The 17,132-nt window shown below is 48.6% G+C and overlaps 1 protein-coding gene across 5 annotated transcripts in view; it reads right to left on the bottom strand.

Moving 5' to 3' along the window:
* Window positions 1–1,842: 1,842 nt before the first annotated feature.
* The window catches only part of GGCX (gamma-glutamyl carboxylase), a 30,615-nt gene continuing 15,325 nt past the window's right edge, over window positions 1,843–17,132 (bottom strand). For all 5 annotated transcript variants that reach the window (XM_061592545.1, XM_061592543.1, XM_061592544.1 and 2 more), the window contains 7 exons: window positions 16,740–16,871; window positions 12,274–12,425; window positions 11,129–11,298; window positions 10,016–10,146; window positions 9,153–9,300; window positions 4,673–4,868; window positions 1,843–3,851 (listed from right to left, as the gene is read on the bottom strand). In XM_061592545.1, the coding sequence (XP_061448529.1) occupies window positions 3,689–3,851; window positions 4,673–4,868; window positions 9,153–9,300; window positions 10,016–10,146; window positions 11,129–11,298; window positions 12,274–12,425; window positions 16,740–16,871 (1,092 nt within the window). In that variant the 3' untranslated portion in view covers window positions 1,843–3,688. The remainder of the gene's footprint in view (window positions 3,852–4,672; window positions 4,869–9,152; window positions 9,301–10,015; window positions 10,147–11,128; window positions 11,299–12,273; window positions 12,426–16,739; window positions 16,872–17,132) is intronic.

The following is a 17,132-nucleotide window of genomic DNA, read 5'->3' as shown; positions in this document are numbered from 1 at the left end:
GGAGTAATTTTAACCTCCTCTCCATCCTAAATGAACAGGTTACTGATACTGAGTAACTGTGGGTGGTGAGCAAGTCCATAGCTTAGCCTGTTCACCATTTGAACTACCTTACTGACAGGCAGTGCACCTTTCAATGGCAGTTGCTGGAATCTCAAGCAGAGAGGGGCTGTTGCATTCAGGACCTGTTTTGGGGCTTCCCGTGGGGGCATCTGGTTAGCTATTGTGAAAACAGGATGCTGGACTATGATGATCCAGCTCTTGCGTTCTTATAAATCTTCGCCCCCTCGCTGGATCATCACCTTGTAGCGGTGAGTGGGCTTGTGTGTTCCAATGAACCCTATGAGTGATGCTGTTGGGAGTCATGTACTCCCAGCAGGGTCACCCATGGCGGTAAGGTCAAGGGAGAGGAACCAGACTAAGAATGATCCAAGAATGTCCTCAACGGCAGAACAGGCGGAGGACAACAATGTGTATGTTACAACAGCTGTGAAGGCGGATGAAGGCTGTAGCAGATAAAGGACTTCCAATCGCCGTGGTATCCATGCCATTGGATCAAAGCCTTTTTCTGCCAAGATTGTGTGTTGCCGTGCGTCGATTTCCCCACATAAAACAAATTCACGCACAGGCGTCTTCCAACCAAATGATCTTGGAAGACAATCTTACTCAGCCACGAGTGATAGCCAATGAAAATGATAAATCTTCGAGGTAGACATGAGGATGCCAAGGCTGCTCCACATACAATATTCTGCTTGTGTTGCAAATATCAAGGCGTTTTACGCAGCCTATGACAGCCCTTGCATCAGCCTATAGCTGTTACCTTCTTGTTCTGGACTGCTATGACCATCAGCCCTAGACAGTTCAACCATATGATGCCGGGAACATTGCCATGCTGGTTGGGGCAGATGGGAAATGTAGTCCAGAACATATGGAGGGCATCAGGTTAGTAAAGACTGGCCTATAGGATATTGAGGAAATGGGACCTCCTCTCCATCTGCTCTGCTGAAACGTCAGTAATTTTTGGCTCTTTCTCTCCTTGCTATTGAAAAATTCCAGCTGGTTATTATAAACATTATGTACCTAAAAATGTGCCCAGGTTTGTTTTGTTATTCCACCTTCCCAATGCCTTTACCTTTTGTGTCATGTATTTAAGGTTGTAAGCCAGAGAGCAAGAGCACTCTTAACACTGACATTTGTAACCCACTCTAGGAACATTTTGGCTGAAGAGGATTATTTTTTTCAAGTACTAAATAAATACATAAGAATCTTCATCAGTCTGGCCCTGCAGATGCTGTCAAACTAAATCTCCCATCAGCCCCAGCAAGCATGGCCAATGGCCAGGGATTATGTGTGTTGTAGTTCAGCAACATTGCTGCCCTGGGCTCCAAGTGGGAGAAAGGGTGGGATATAAATCTAATAAACAAACATCTGGAAGGCCATATGTGAATTAGGATGCAAATCCTAACCCTGCTTACTAGGGAGTAAGCCCCACTGAATTCAATAGGACTCATTATGGTTAGGATTGCAGAGACAGCGTTTGCAGAAATCCTTGCTCCTGAGGAGCTGCTCCAATCAGTTTCACTGGGTGACCTTGCATCCAAGTGCTTTGAAGCAGCTATTCCCACAGCTGAATGCAGCACAGGGGAAAGTGTGGCACACACACACACACAAAAGGAGCCACATGTAAAATCAAGAGGATACATGGGTATGGTAGCCACAAGCCAAGCCACCCTCCCTGTGCTTTAAGGGGCCTGAGGAGCTATTTAACCTACAGCCCTGACTAACCGGCCCCAAGATTAGAGAACTCTCTCGCACTGGAGAGGATCAACGAGGCACACACACACATTCATACAATGCACTTTTTAATAATGTTTTGTCTTGGTCACACTGGAGCTAGAAGCCCTTCTCTTCTCTAGACTCAATTACAAGGCAAAGTTGTGAACCTCTGTTACATCCAGTCTCCACTGGGAACCCAGGTGGCAGTTAAGGTTGCTAGTTCTTTTCCAATCATGTGAAGGTAGTTGTGTGCGTGTGTGTATACAGAGCTCAAGAGGTAGAGCAGCTGCCCCCAACACAGGACCCTCAGACTACACCTCCCATCAGCCCCAGCCAGCGCACTGCACGGTAAAAAAGCCTCCCATTCAATCACTAGCAGTGCATGGGGTAGCATGTAAAGTATCCCTTTCTAAGAGACTCACAGGAGCAACTGTACTGCCCACTGAAAGGAATGAACCTCATGGAGTGACTCATGTGCTGTTGGGAAAGGTAGCTGGAAATACAAGAACAGGGACTTAAGAGGTTAAGAGGACCCCTTTTCCCCTCACAGAGCCACAATTCCCCGAGTTCTCAGGGGACTGTTATGACATTCTGAGAATTGTAGCTCTTTGAGGAGGAAAAGGGAGTCTCCTCACACCTCTCAGCACCCTTCACAAACTACACTTCCCAAGATTCTTTGGGGGAAGCAATTACTGTGTAAAGTGGAACAATAGCGGAAAAATGTATGGCGTGAATATGGCCCTAGATGATAGCAATTTCGACGGGCTGGACGTTCTAGTCAATTGGAAGTTAGTGAAGAAGACGGTTGGATTTCAGCAGTTGCTGGAGTTGGAGAGGAAAGTGGTTCTGCAGGAGTTGGCCTGACTTAAGGAAGATAAAAGATCTCCATTTTATTTCTCCTCCTGTTATGTACTCTTCTTGCTCAGTTTACCCTCAGGAAAATATTACCCGTTGCATTCCTCTCCGGGCTCTGTCTGCTTTATTCCAGTCATTCTGCCAACACCTGCTCCCATTTGGGCACCTTTCCCAGATTCTTCAGCCCTTTGCGGTCGCTCTTGGTGCTTTGTCCCAAAGGCTTTGGCTGGCCCACGGAATTCGCCTCACTTCCTACCTCTTGTCAATGCGACACCACCCTATTGCGTGGCATGGCAGCCGCACAGCTGGCTGGGCCTAGGGTAAGGCAACCCTTGCAGCGGAAAGGTTTGACCCCCACCCACCCCCTTCTCTAGCAAGGGCATGCTATCAGCCTACGAGTAGTGCAGGGCAGCTGAGCCCCTGGTGCCACTCAGCAGAATCATCACTCTCCCCACATGTGTTCATGGCCCCTCCGTGTTTCCTTAGGACACTGTGCAGAAGTCCCTGCACACACAAGAAAGGTGCAGCCAGTGGAGATCAGGACTGGGCAGGGAGGGGGAGGGCAGGAAGGCCCAGTTGGCAGGGCCAGAGTAAATTCATTCTGGTTTTGTCCCCATCCTCCTCCTCCTCCGTGAATTCTACAAAAGCAACACTGAGACCAAAGAGGAAGCATCCGACAGTCAATGCCGCCCTGGGCTGGTTGTAGGTATGAGGTCAGGCAAGTGAAGGCTGATTAAGGGCAGACTGAGGTTGGTGGGCAGTGCCTCATTTGCCCTACCAAACCAGTCTCCAGTAGGCACAGGCCAGTGTGGGAGGGCAAGGGGCAGTGGCTCATTACACCAGTCTGAGACCTTGGGAGACTCCCCATTGAGGAGCAGAAGTCCAGAGAAGGGAGAGGCTCACTCCAGCCTCCTTCTAGTGTCAGGCCAAGATGGCGGCAGCACAGTCCAGCAAGCACAGGCAGCGGCGCCTTTGTGCACTCACAGTGTCCCACATCCTTTGGCTCCACTCTGAGAGTCCTGCTGCTGTTGCTGCCGGCACCGAAAGTAGTGATGGCCACTCAAAGTTCAGAGTGCTCTGGCTCTTTTGACAGCGTGTCTGGCCTGCTAGCTGTAGAGCCCTGCTCAGATTGCATGTTGGCGTAGGCCACCTCCTGCGCCAGTTGCTCCAGGGACGGGCGCCCCAGCATTAAGTTCCGCAAAGAGATCCAGGTCATCAAAAAGCTGGAAAGGAACAGAAAGTTTTAGTGTGTGTGTGTGTGTGTGTGTGTGTGAGAGAGAGAGAAGACCTCTAGGCACCCACATGTTGGCTTATAAATCACATTTAAAAACCACATGCCGGATCCAGCAAGATCTAAATTTCAATCACAAATTATATATGAAATAATAAAAACAGTATTTTTTTTAGATTTTCATGGGCCTAACGAGGCTGGCAGGGGTCCTGGCGAGGCCTGCAAACCTGTTTTCCCCAAACCACATGCCCTTGCCCCAAGTCTGACCTCATATGTGACATCAGGTGTGGGGCAGGTAAAGATGTGGCTGGGATTAGCAGTGCCATTTGAAAGCGCCCCCTTCAGGAACTTCCCAATGGGGCTGGTCTCAGTGCTGATCAGGTGATGGGCACTGAGAGTGAGCCCTTGGAAGTTGTCACCCGGTTCATAACAATGGCAGGTGATTGACAGGTGAGTGGCCTCACCCATCTGCTGAAGCTGGTGGTGGTGGAGAGGACTTTAGGATCTGGCCCAAAGGCCAGAGCTAGCTCTCCACGCCTGGGCTGTTGTGTGTTTTCATCAGAGACTGCCTTAAGAAGGGCATTTTCTAATTTCTTTTGCACAACAGACCAGCTCTGCAAAGGAAATGCCAGACCAAGAAATGACTCCTTGAATGCGCATGGCCATCACGGCAAAGTGCCAAAGTCAACCAGGTTGCGGGGAAGCCACAGCCTTACCCAAGCTGCAGAAACCTGAAAGTGGACTAGGCTGGGCTGGCAACCAACGGCCTCCAAGGCTGCAGGGGTCAGAGAACCGTGTGCAGAGGCTTCTCACCTCCTGCGGAAGGTGAAGTACTTCTTGGTCGTGAAACGGTGGAAGCGCTCGGCGAGAGTGGCATTGCGCCGTTTCTGCAGTGCCTCCCTGTGCCACTGGCGGCGGAGAAAGGCCTCAACGACAGGGTCCGCCTGGCTCAGGTTTTCTATGGAGCCGTCCAAGATGGGCTGCAGCTCTGGAGGGAGAGGCTCTGTTTCTAAGGGGAGGAAGTTAGCATCAGAAGACAGAGAGTCCCTTGAAAATGAAATGATGCCGTTACGCAGACTTATGGTGCAACTGGAACACCGTGTATGGTGTTACCGTGTATGGACCTCAAAAAGGATACTTGCAGAGCTAGAAAGGGGCAACCACAATGATCAAGGGGCTGGAGCAATCCCCCTTTGAGGAAATGTTATAATATTTGGAGATTTTTAGTTAAGACAAAAGATAAGAATAATATTATGCATAGTGTGGAGAAAGTGGACAGAGAAAAGTTTTTCCTTCCTCTCATAATATACTAGACAAGGGTTTCCAATCTGTGGTGCCTGGTCCACCAGTGGTCCACAAGCTTCATTCCGGTGGATCTGTGGCTGACGATGGGAAAGAGCATATCAATCGCATTAAATATTCATACTGGTTTATTTATTAAATTTATATCCTGCCCTTCCTCCCAGAAGGAGCCCATTTATTGTATTTTAATTGCTTCTCTCGTTTCTTATATTGTGTTTTACTGATTTACTATTGGAATTCTGTGGAAAAAAAACGCAATTAAAAAGTAATGAAGCAGATGTTGGAAGGTTCAGGACAGACAAAAGAAAGTAGTTCTCCCCACAGCACATAGCTAAACTATGGAATCTGCTCCCACAAGAGGCAGTGATGGCCACCAGCTTGGATGGCTTTCAAAGAGGATTGGACAAATCCATTCACGATAAAGCTATCGATGGCTACTAGCCACAATGGCTATGTTCTGCCTCCACCGTCTGAACGCCAATTGCAGGAGGTGGGAGAGGGCAGCTGCATTCATGTTCTGCTTGTGCGATTCCCATTGCGGCATCTGGCTGGCCACTGTAAGAACAGGGCGCTGGTCTAGACGGGCCTCCTTTGGCTTAAGAACATAAGAACATAAGAAGAGCCTGCTGGATCAGGCCAGTGGCCCATCTAGTCCAGCATCCTGTTCTCACAGTGGCCAACCAGGTGCCTGGGGGAAGCCCACAAGCAGGACCCGAGTGCAAGAACACTCTCCCCTCCTGAGGCTTCCGGCAACTGGTTTTCAGAAACATACTGCCTCTGACTAGGGTGGCAGAGCACAGCCATCATGGCTATTAGCCATTGATAGCCCTGTCCTCCATGAATTAGTCTAATCTTCTTTTAAAGCCATCCAAGCTGGTGGCCATTACTGCATCTTGTGGCAGCAAATTCCATAGTTTAACTATGCGCTGAGTAAAGAAGTACTTCCTTTTGTCTGTCCTGAATCTTCCAACATTCAGCTTCTTTGAACGTCCACGAGTTCTAGTATTATGAGAGAGGGAGAAGAACTTTTCTCTATCCACTTTCTCAATGCCATGCATAATTTTATACACTTCTATCATGTCTCCTCTGACCCGCCTTTTCTCTAAACTAAAAAGCCCCAAATGCTGCAACCTTTCCTCGTAAGGGAGTCGCTCCATCCCCTTGATCATTCTGGTTGCCCTCTTCTGAACCTTTTCCAACTCTATAATATCCTTTTTGAGATGAGGCGACCAGAACTGTACACAGTATTCCAAATGCGGCCGCACCATAGATTTATACAATGGCATTATGATATCGGCTGTTTTATTTTCAATACCTTTCCTAATTATCCCTAGCATGGAATTTGCCTTTTCCACAGCTGCCGCACACTGGGTCGACATTTTCATCGTGCTGTCCACTACAACCCCGAGGTCTCTCTCCTGGTCGGTCACCACCAGTTCAGACCCCATGAGTGTATATGTGAAATTAAGATTTTTTGCTCCAATATGGATAATTTTACACTTGTTTATATTGAATTGCATTTGCCATTTTTCCGCCCATTCATTCAGTTTGGTCGGTCTGAATTTCACTTTTTGCCTCTAAGAGCTTCCTTGACTTTGCTCGTTAACCATGCTGGCATCTTCTTGGCCCTGGCGGTACCTTTTCTGATCTGCGGTATGCACTCCAGTTGAGCTTCTAATGTAGTGTTTTTAAACAACTTCCAAGCATTTTCGAGTGATGTGACCCTCTGGACTTTGTTTTTCAGCTTTCTTTTTACCAATCCCCTCATTTTTGTGAAGTTTCCTCTTTTGAAGTCAAATGTGACTGTGTTGGATTTTCTTGGCAATTGGCCATTTACATGTATGTTTAATTTAATAGCACTATGGTCACTGCTCCCAATCAGTTCCACAACACTTATATCTTGCACCAGGTCCCGATCCCCACTGAGGATTAAGTCCAGGGTTGCCGTCCCTCTGGTCGGTTCCATGACCAACTGGTCTAGGGAATAGTCATTTAGAATATCTAGAAATTTTGCTTCTTTGTCATGACTGGAACACATATGCGGCCAGTCTATGTCTGGGTAGTTGAAGTCACCCATTACTACCACATTTCCTAGTTTGGATGCTTCCTCAATTTCATATCTCATCTCAAGGTCTCCCTGAGCATTTTGATCAGGGGGACGATAGATCGTTCCCAGTATTAAATCTCTCCTGGGGCATGGTATCACCACCCACAACGATTCTGTGGAGGAGTCCGCCTCTTTTGGGGTTTCAAGCTTGCTGGATTCAATGCCTTCTTTCATGTATAGAGCGACTCCGCCACCAATACGTCCTTCCCTGTCCTTCCGATATAGTTTATATCCAGGGATAACCGTATCCCACTGGTTTTCTCCATTCCACCAGGTCTCCGTTATGCTCACTATATCAATGCTCTCCTCTAAGACCAAGCACTCCAGTTCTCCCATCTTGGTTCGGAGGCTCCTAGCATTAGCGTACAGGCACTTGTAAGCAGTGTCCCTCTTCAAGTGTCTTTGGCACTTGTGGTTTGGCCTGTGGTAATTTTGCCCTTCTGAATTTATATCCTGTGCCCCTGCTCTCACAATGCCTACTTCTAGGCCTACCCCTTTTAAAATTTCATCATTTCTTTGGTCTTTATCCCAGGGGGGAGGTTTATTCCGAACCGGACCTTCCTCAGCTCCTGTCGGGTTTCCCCCCTCAGTCAGTTTAAAAGCTGCTCTGCCACCTTTTTAATTTTAAGTGCCAGCAGTCTGGTTCCATTCTGGTTCAAGTGGAGCCCGTCCCTTTTGTACAGGCCCGGCTTGTCCCAAAATGTTCCCCAGTGCCTAACAAATCCAAGCCCTTCCACCCGACACCATCGTCTCATCCACGCATTGAGACTGCAAAGCTGGGCCTGTCTGGCTGGTTCTGTGCGTGGAACCGGTAGCATTTCAGAGAAAGCCACCTTGGAGGTCCTGGCTTTCAGCATCCTACCTAGCAACCTAAATTTTGCTTCCAGGACCTCACGGCTGCATTTCCCCATGTCATTGGTGCCAACATGCACCACAACCACTGACTCCTCCCCAGCACCGTCTACCAAACTATCTAAATGACGGGCGATATCCGCAACTTTCGCATCAGGCAGGCAAAACACCTTGCGGTCTGCACGCCCATCACACACCCCACTGTCTATGTTCCTAATGATTGAATCACCCACTACAAGGATCCCTCCACCCCCTGGAGATATATCCTCAGCATGAGAGGATAGCTGCTCATCCCCCAAGGAATGGGTCCCTTCTAAAGGATCGTTTCCCTCTTCCTCAGCTGGATGCTCTCCTTCCCTGAGATCATCGTTCTTCATGATAGCAGAAGAGCTATCATCCTTGGAGTGGGATACATCTATAACGTCCCTCAAGGCCTCCTCCACACACCTCTCTGCCTCTCTCAGCTTTTTTCCAGGTCAGCCACCTTGGCCTCGAGGAAATGAAGTCGTTTCCAGAGAGCCAGCAGCTCATTGCACCGAGAGCATACCCACGACTTCTGTCCAACAGGCAGATAGTCGTATATGCTGCAGGCGGTGCAAAATACTGGAAAGCCCCCACACCCCTGCTGGCTTCTTACCTGCATAGTTTTGTTTAAGGTTTATTACGTCAACGGGTTGGAGACTGCGGTTTAGTTGAGGTCAGGGAACAGACGGCAGAGTGGGGGGCCCTGGCCTCCTCGCCCTGCTGCCGAACTCGCTCTGCTGCTTAACTCGCCTTGACGCTTTGTCAGCTGGGGCCTTGACGCTCAGGCATCTTCTTCTTATGAAAGCATCTGACGGCAGCCTGATCCCCTACCTGGGACTGAAGCGCCCAAGGCCAGCTTTTAGCCTGTGCCCACCAGAAGATATGGGGTGGGGGTGGAGTGTGCCAAAGCAGGCAGGTGCTCTGTAGCCTGACTTACAGTTGGGTGACCATCTGGGCACCTGGTTTTACTGGTCCCAGGTTGCCCAACCAGCCACTGCCAAGACTTACCAGTCCCGTTCTGCACCTTCTCCCGCAGCTCTTGAAGCTGTGTGAAATTCTGCTCAAGAGCAGCTTCCGTGGTGTTGACGTAGACGTACATGTAGCAGGAGGGCTCCTGGGACACTGTGAAGACTTTGTGGTATTCGCCAGGCGGCAGCTGCAGCCAAGAGCACAGTGCAGAAGAGGGGAGAAAGGAGCAAAGAGGCTGTATTGCCACGGGGGCCCTGTCATCTCATCTCGCGTGAGCCTCACCACCCACAGGGTGCTGCCTTATGAAGTCCTACCCATCAGTCCACCTAGCTCAGTACTGTCTGCACTGACTGGTAGCCGTTCTCCAGGGCTTTAGGCAGGGGACATTCCCACCCCCTCCCTGGAGATGCTGCCGGGGGAATGAACCCTGGGCCCTTCTGCCTACAAAGAGATGCTCTGCTCGTGAGCTATGGCCCTTCCTCACAATCTCCAGCCCGCACTTATCTGCACATGAGAGCTGCCTTTGACAGAGTCAGACCAGCGGCCCATTGGGGTCAGTGCTGTCCACTCTGATTGGCAGCAGCTCTCCAGGGGTCTCAGGACAGGAGAGGTCTTTCCCAGCCCTGCTGCTATTTGAGAGGATGCCAAGGACTGGACCTGCGACCTTCTGCAATGCCAAGCCCGTGCTCGACCCCTGGGCCTCAGTCCGTCCGCAGGGCGTACAACCGCTGTGCTCGTGGTGAAGGTCCCAGTGTCTTTCAGGGCCTACTGGGATGTGCAATTGGTGAGAAGTGGTTAAATGCTCCTCGATTTCCCTTTCATTTTGGGGCGGAGCATCAGGATTACTGGAAAACCTTCCCCTCCCATTCTGTCCAGTTCTGAGTGCTCAGCTTGGCTGTCACCTGTATCCTGTCTCCTTCCTGCAGGGTATAGTTCTTCTGCGCGCTGGCAAACTGCACGGCTACTTCCCCTTTCAGCAAATGAAGGCTGGTGTTGCCAAGGTCCTCACTGACAAAGTTCTCAAGGTGCAGACCTGCCATGGGGACAACCGAGAGGTGAGCAAGTTGGAATGTGAATTGGGAGCAGCTCCAAACCCTCAGCTGCTCTTACACCCTAGGATCAAGCCCAGGCTCTTGCAGTGGCTTGCCTACACAAGCAGTTTAAAAGGTGCTAAGTCAGCATGGCTCTGTCTGCACCATACATTTAAAGCACTAGTCCATTATACCACTTTAACAGTCATGGCTTCCCCTAAAGAATGCCACCCTGGGCTCCTGCTGTAGGCTGCTAGACAGTGCAGTGTGTCCAGAAAGACAAGGACAAACTGCAGCTGGCACAAAACAGAAAGTGTATAAAAGCCTTGGGAGTGAAAACCGCAAGGTGTGGGGGATGTTCGTCGGAGTAAGAGAAATTGTATTGTTAGTCACTTTTGCCTTAAGGATCAGTAAAGATCCATCTTTACATGAACTGCTGTTGTCTGTCTTTATTCTACATTCGTGGGCATTCTATCTTGGACGCTGGATTACTTTGCGCTTGACTCAGAGCAGGGCTTCATTCCATTACACGCACCGCAACACCTGCTGGGAGGAAGGGCAGGATATAAATCAAATAATAATAATAATAATTAAAAAAAAGAATCCTGGGAGCTGTAGTTTGTTAAGGGTGCTGAGAGTTGTTAGGAGACCCGTTCTCCTCACAGAGCTACAATTCCCAGAGTGCTTTAGCAATCAATCCCTCTTCCCAGGGAACTCTGGGAATTGTAATTCTGTGAGAGGAACAGGGGTTCCCTAAAACCTCTCAGCACCCTTACCAAACTACAGTTCCCAGGATTCTTTGGGGGAAGCCATGACTGTTTAAAGCGGCCTTGAAACATCAAGCTGCAGAGATGCAGCTTGCTAGCACAGGTTAAGCCTAAAGCTCACTTGCTGAAAGGCAATTATGTCAAGATGCACAATATAGACTTGGCCTAGACAGCGCGTCAGTTTCCAGGAGGACACATACAGCAAAGGAGGGGGTACCTGGGAAGTCTGCAATGAAGACCACCTCAGTCTGGTTGTCCAACGAGTCCTCAATCTTCTGTAGCTTTGTCCTCCAGGGTGACAGGTCAACCAGCAGAGGCTTCAGCCACATCGTCTTTTGAAAAGGTGACCACTCAGCCTGCACAATGTCTACACGTGGATCAAAGAGTCTAAGGAGGGGATAGATATGGGCAAAGTGAAGAGAGTGAAACTAGAAGGGTCCCAGCCATCAGTGAGTCAATGCAACCAGAAGGAAGGTGGCTTTGCCTGTCTGGGTCTCTTACTCCAGTCCCAAGTATCTGGCCATCCTTCCACACACTCAACTGTAGAATATTTTGGAAACATCACAAATCACAACAATTAAGCTAACCTCCAAGTTTGGCAGGCTGGGCTCAGCTTGTGTTTTTAAGAAGTTTATTCATCTAAGAACATCACTGTTCAATCCTGGGGCTTCTCACAGCTTCTTTGCCCCACTGGGCACCCATCTTCACCTGATGCAGGTTGGTAAGCAACATCCCAACCTCTACTTAACCTCCCCAACAGCCCCCTCTTCCCTTAACACTTCGCTTGTATGGCACTCCAATGTATAGTCACAGAATTCTGGTTGCTGAACATGATCGAAAGCAAAATGTGCTAAAGCCTCTGTGATAACATGGGGGTGGTCAGATTTCCCAATTTACTGGAATTGCTAATGTAGCTCACATCATTTACTGCATGGGTGGGGAGCTCCCCCAGCTCATGTTCGGCAAGTGAGCAATCAATCACCCAGAGTCTCAATGATGTCAGGTGACCTGCTTCTCCCCGCCCGGTTTGAAACCAAACTATGCAGGCCAAGGCACCATGCTTTGCAAGCTCCAACAATGAGCTCATTATCAGGGCTTGCAAAGCACAGTGCATAGGCTTTGCAGGTGTCACCAATCAGCTGGTTAGTGATGCCTGCAAACTCCCTTTTGGCCCAGCCACATCTATGGCAGGTGTAGGGCAGGTGGGCATGGCTTGGCCAAAAGGGTCTGACAGGGCAATTGGGGAGGCCTGGTGGGTCTAATTAGACCGGAGGGCTGACGATTCCCCACTGTTGATTTATTGTCATTACTATCAGCAGTCTCAGGGACATTACATTACAATTCTCAGAACACCCCACTAACCTTTGCTGGAAGCGATCATTGATAGAGACCCAAATGTCAAAGTAGATTTCTGGCTGCGAAATGTTATAGTTACGCAGCAGTTGACTAAGACAGGTGGCATACTGCTTCAGCATGTCTGCATGGTCCTTCCAGCGCCGGCTCTGTGTGAAGACCTATTCCAACACATACAGGTCTCAGCTGGAATGGAGGCAGGCCAGGGTGGGGGGTGAGGAAGCGGAGGAGGAGGAAGAAGAAGAAAAGGAGGGGGGAAGGCAGGAAGGACTCACTGCTGTTGGATGTCTAACAGCAGCAGGGGCTAGTAATCTATATAGAAAATCTGCAACTAGAAAAGGGCAAATTCCAAAGCTGGAGAAGGTTATGCCACCCGTGCAAATTCGCCTCTCTGTGCTTAAGCTGTATTCTTTGTTCTGGCTGCTGAATTTGCTTTTTGTAAAATTCAGGTCTTTGTTCCAAAGGAAAGTTAGGAATCTCAGACCACTGTTGATGCATCTTGGTCCAAGTAAACAGCTTACAGTTTCCCCCCCAAGATTCTCTGTGTGCATCTATAAATGAATATGTCAGGCAATGCAAAAGAAACAATAAGTTGGTTTTTGTTATTTGAAGGGTCTAATTTCTAGTCTTTACAACAAGCTTCTTTCCTTAACTAGTGGATACACAGGGGCTCTTCGAGAACTTTGGGAGGCTGATTTGGAAGAAACTATTGAAGAAACAGCATGGAAAGCTCTTTGGCAGAAGCCCTCCATGCATTCCATCTTGGCTAGGGTCCGGAAGCTGACTATAAAATTAGTCCTACGATGGCACTGCACTCCACTCAAATTGGGGCATATTGATCCAACTAAATCTGTAATGTTGGAGGGGCTGTAAGGTGACTGGTCAATTTTATCATATGTGGTGGGCATGTCCTATTGTGAATGTTTTCTGGCTTAGAATTTTCCAGGAAATTTCAGCTGCAGTGCCTCATATTGAGCCACCTCCACAGTTAGCCTTATTGTTCCTGTTTCCTGCAGTTACAAAAGTTATTTATTCATCATTTATTTATTTATTTATTTATTTTTATTTTTTTTAATTTATATACCGCCCTAAGCCAAAAAGGCTCTCTGGGCGGTGTACATAGAGGATAAAACAAGAAAAATATATGAATAGAACAAATATAAGAAAATCAAAAAGCAAAACAAGCAAAGAACAAAAACCAAACAACGTCAGAATATACCAGTAATGAAATACTGTTTTAAAATACACTATAAAACATTTTTTTAAAAAAATAGAATATTTAAAATTGTAAAATGCCAGGGAGTATAAAAAGGTTTTCACCTGGCGCCGAAAAGATAGCAGCGTCGGCGCCAGGCGTACCTCATTGGGGAGACTATTCCACAATTCGGGGGCCACCACTGAAAAGGCCCTGGTTCTAGTCACCGCCCTCCGAGCTTCTCGATGTGATGGCACTCGGAGGAGGGCCTTAGATGTCGAGCGCAGTGTACGGGTAGTTTCGTATTGGGAGAGCCGTTCCACCACGTATTGCGGTCCCATGCCGTGTAGGGCTTTATAGGTCAAAACCAGCACTTTGAATTTAGCCCGGAAACAAATAGGAAGCCAGTGCAGACGGGCCAGAACAGGTGTTATATGAGCGGACCGTCTGGTCCGCGTCAATAGTCTGGCCGCTGCATTCTGGACTAACTGTAGTTTCCGAACTATCTTCAAGGGCAGCCCAACGTAGAGCGCATTGCAGTAGTCCAACCTAGAAGTTACCAGAGCGTGAACAACTGAGGTGTGGTCATCACTGTCCAGATAGGGACGTAGCTGGGCTACCAATCGAAGATGGTAGAAAGCGTTCTGTGCCACCGAGGCCACCTGGGCCTCGAGAGACAAGGAAGAATCGAAAAGAACTCCCAAGCTACGAACCTGTTCCTTCAAGGGGAGTGTAACCCCATCAAGAACAGGATGAACATCCTCCATCTGGGCAGTGAAGGCACTCACCAGCAGTGTCTCGGTCTTGTCTGGATTGAGCTTCAGTTTATTAGCCCCCATCCAGTCCATTATCGCGGTCAGGCAACGGTTTAGCACGTTAACAGCCTCACCTGAAGAGGATGAAAAGGAGAAATAGAATTGCGTGTCATCAGCATACTGATGACAACGCACCCCAAAACTCCTGATGACCGTACCCTGCAGCTGCATGTAGATGTTGAAAAGCATGGGGGACAGTACCGATCCCTGCGGGACTCCACAACGGAGAGTCCAGGGTGTCGAGCAGTGTTCCCCAAGCACTACCTTCTGGTGACGACCCACCAAGTAGGAGCGGAGCCACTGCCAAGCAGTACCCCCGACTCCCAACTCCGTGAGTCTCCCCAGAAGGATACCATGGTCGATGGTATCAAAAGCAGCTGAGAGATCAAGGAGAATCAACAGAGTCACACTCCCCCTCCCCTCTCCCGACAGAGGTCATCATACAGGGCGACCAAGGCTGTTTCGGTGCCAAAGCCGGGCCTAAAACCGGATTGAAATGGATCAAGATAATCAGTGTCATCCAAGAGCCCCTAGAGCTGGCCGGCAACCACCCGTTCCAGGACCTTGCCCAGGAACGGAACATTCGCCACAGGTCTATAGTTGTTCAGGTTATCTGGGTCCAAGGAGGGTTTCTTCAGGAGTGGTCTCACCACCGCCTCTTTTAGGCAGTCAGCGACCACTCCCTCTCTTAAAGAGGCATTTATTACCTCCTTGACCCAGTCGGCGGTTCCGGACCTGCTAGCTTTCACCAGCCAAGAGGGGCAAGGATCCAGAACAGACGTGGTCGCCCGCACCAGTCCAAGGATCTTGTCAACATCCTCGAGCTGCACCGACTGGAACTCATCCAATAAATGAGGACAAAACTGTGCTCTGGATGCTTCATTAGGACCAACTGCTATAATAATGGAGTCTAAGTCCCGACGAATGCAAGCGATCTTATCTTGAAAATGCCTGGCAAATTCATCACAGCGGGCTACAGATGAATCTATAATGTCCCGAGGGCCAGAATGTAAAAGCCCTCGTACAATTTTATAAAGCTCCGCTGGGCGGGAGAGTGATGACTTAATAATATCAGCAAAATATCTCTTTTTTGCTACCCTCACCGCTACTATATACTGTTTTGAACAGGCACTTACCAAGGCATAATTACATTCATTGGGAGTCCGCCTCCATCTGCACTCAAGCCTTCTCCGCTCTTGCTTCATCGCTCTCAGCTCCAAGGTATACCATGGAGCTGTATGAGCTCTGCAAGGGAGAGGGCGCATCATACCATAAGCTGGTACAAAGAGCTGCAGCCAGAGTATTAACAGGGGCTGGTTACAGGGACCATACAACTCCCTTGTTACAACAGCTCCACTGGCTGCCAGTTTGTTTCCGGTCACAATTCAAAGTGCTGGTTTTGACCTATAAAGCTCTATACGGCCTAGGTCCAGGCTATTTGTCAGACCGTATCTCTCTATATGAGCCTGCCTGGGCCCTGAGATCTTCAGGAGAGGCCCTTCTCTCAGTCCCAACACCCTCACAAGTGCGATTGGTGGGGATGCGAGATAGGGCCTTCTCGGTGGCTGCTCCTAGGTTCTGGAACTCCCTTCCTAGGGAGGCACAAATGGCCCCCTCCTTGCCATCCTTCCGTCAGCAAGTAAAGACTTTTTTATTCCAACAGGCTTTTGGGATAGAAGGTGTTTAGGATTGGGCTTTACAAGGCTTGTTTTATTGTTTTATATTATTGTATGTATTCTTTTAAATCGTTTTTAGATTTTTAAGTGCCTTTCACGGTTTTAAGGTTGTGCATAGTTTAATTGTATTTTAATTGTATGTTTTTCTATGTTTTTAACTACACGTAGTTCTATTTGTAAGCCGCCCTAAGTTCCAGTTTGGAAAAAGGGTGGGGTAAAAATAAAGTTTCAATTCAATCATATTCATCATATTCTTGCTGATAGCAGCTAGGCTTGAAGTAGCCCATCAATGAAACTATAGCTCTCCATTTTCATTGGATGGTTGGTGGCTGAAGGTCTGGAATTTGACTCTGCTTGAAAAGTATCAACAAGTCATTATTTGCAAGTACCATTTGAAGGCTTTCCCTCTCCTGGGACCCTCATGAAAACACTGCAAGGCAGGTGTGCTTGCACAGTGACCCTGCCACATACAAATACTTCCCTGCACATCTGTTTCTTCTGCCCAGGAAGTGACATGTACCTGTCACATGCAGCATCTGCTATTTTTACAAGATGCATAGCAGGCAGTCCTGATAGATGGCAGACTCCAGCAGCAAAATTGGGCAGAATAGACAAGTGCATTTGTGTGAATGCAACAATGTTCCTGACATGCAATTTCCTGCATGGAAAAAAATATCCACAAGTGAAGTTTGCCATGTGGGTCACAGCCCCTCAGTCAGGTAGCCCAAACACCCACACCCACACCCACCCAACATACACACACAAAGAAAAGGAAGACAGGATACTGACCCCGGGATTCAGGTATCCAAGCTCCCCAGTGAGACCATCACGGTATGTAATCTTCACATGTTGGTGAGAGCGTGAATGAACCATCATGTCCCACGAGTAGCCGTACAGTCCGTTAGTCCAGTTGTTATAGCCCTATATGGGGAGTTGATGGGGACTGGTGACTTTTCCCAGGGCTGAAGGATCTCTCTCTCTCTCTCTCTCTCTCTTTCATTCATTCATTCATTCCTCCCGCTCCCTGGCTCTTGATGGCTGCATCTGCACGTTTCTACACTAGGTTATTGCTTTATGACTGAAAGCAACCCGGCACTGGATGCCCCATCTCATAGTCCTAAGATTCTGCTATCAGCATCCCACACAATGCACCCCATAGGAATGGCAGCAGCATTTGGGGCT

Source organism: Rhineura floridana, chromosome 12 (assembly GCF_030035675.1).
Source record: "Rhineura floridana isolate rRhiFlo1 chromosome 12, rRhiFlo1.hap2, whole genome shotgun sequence".
Taxonomy (NCBI): domain Eukaryota; kingdom Metazoa; phylum Chordata; class Lepidosauria; order Squamata; family Rhineuridae; genus Rhineura; species Rhineura floridana.
Note: the sequence above shows the minus strand (reverse complement) of the source record. Positions and strands in the feature narration are given on the sequence as shown.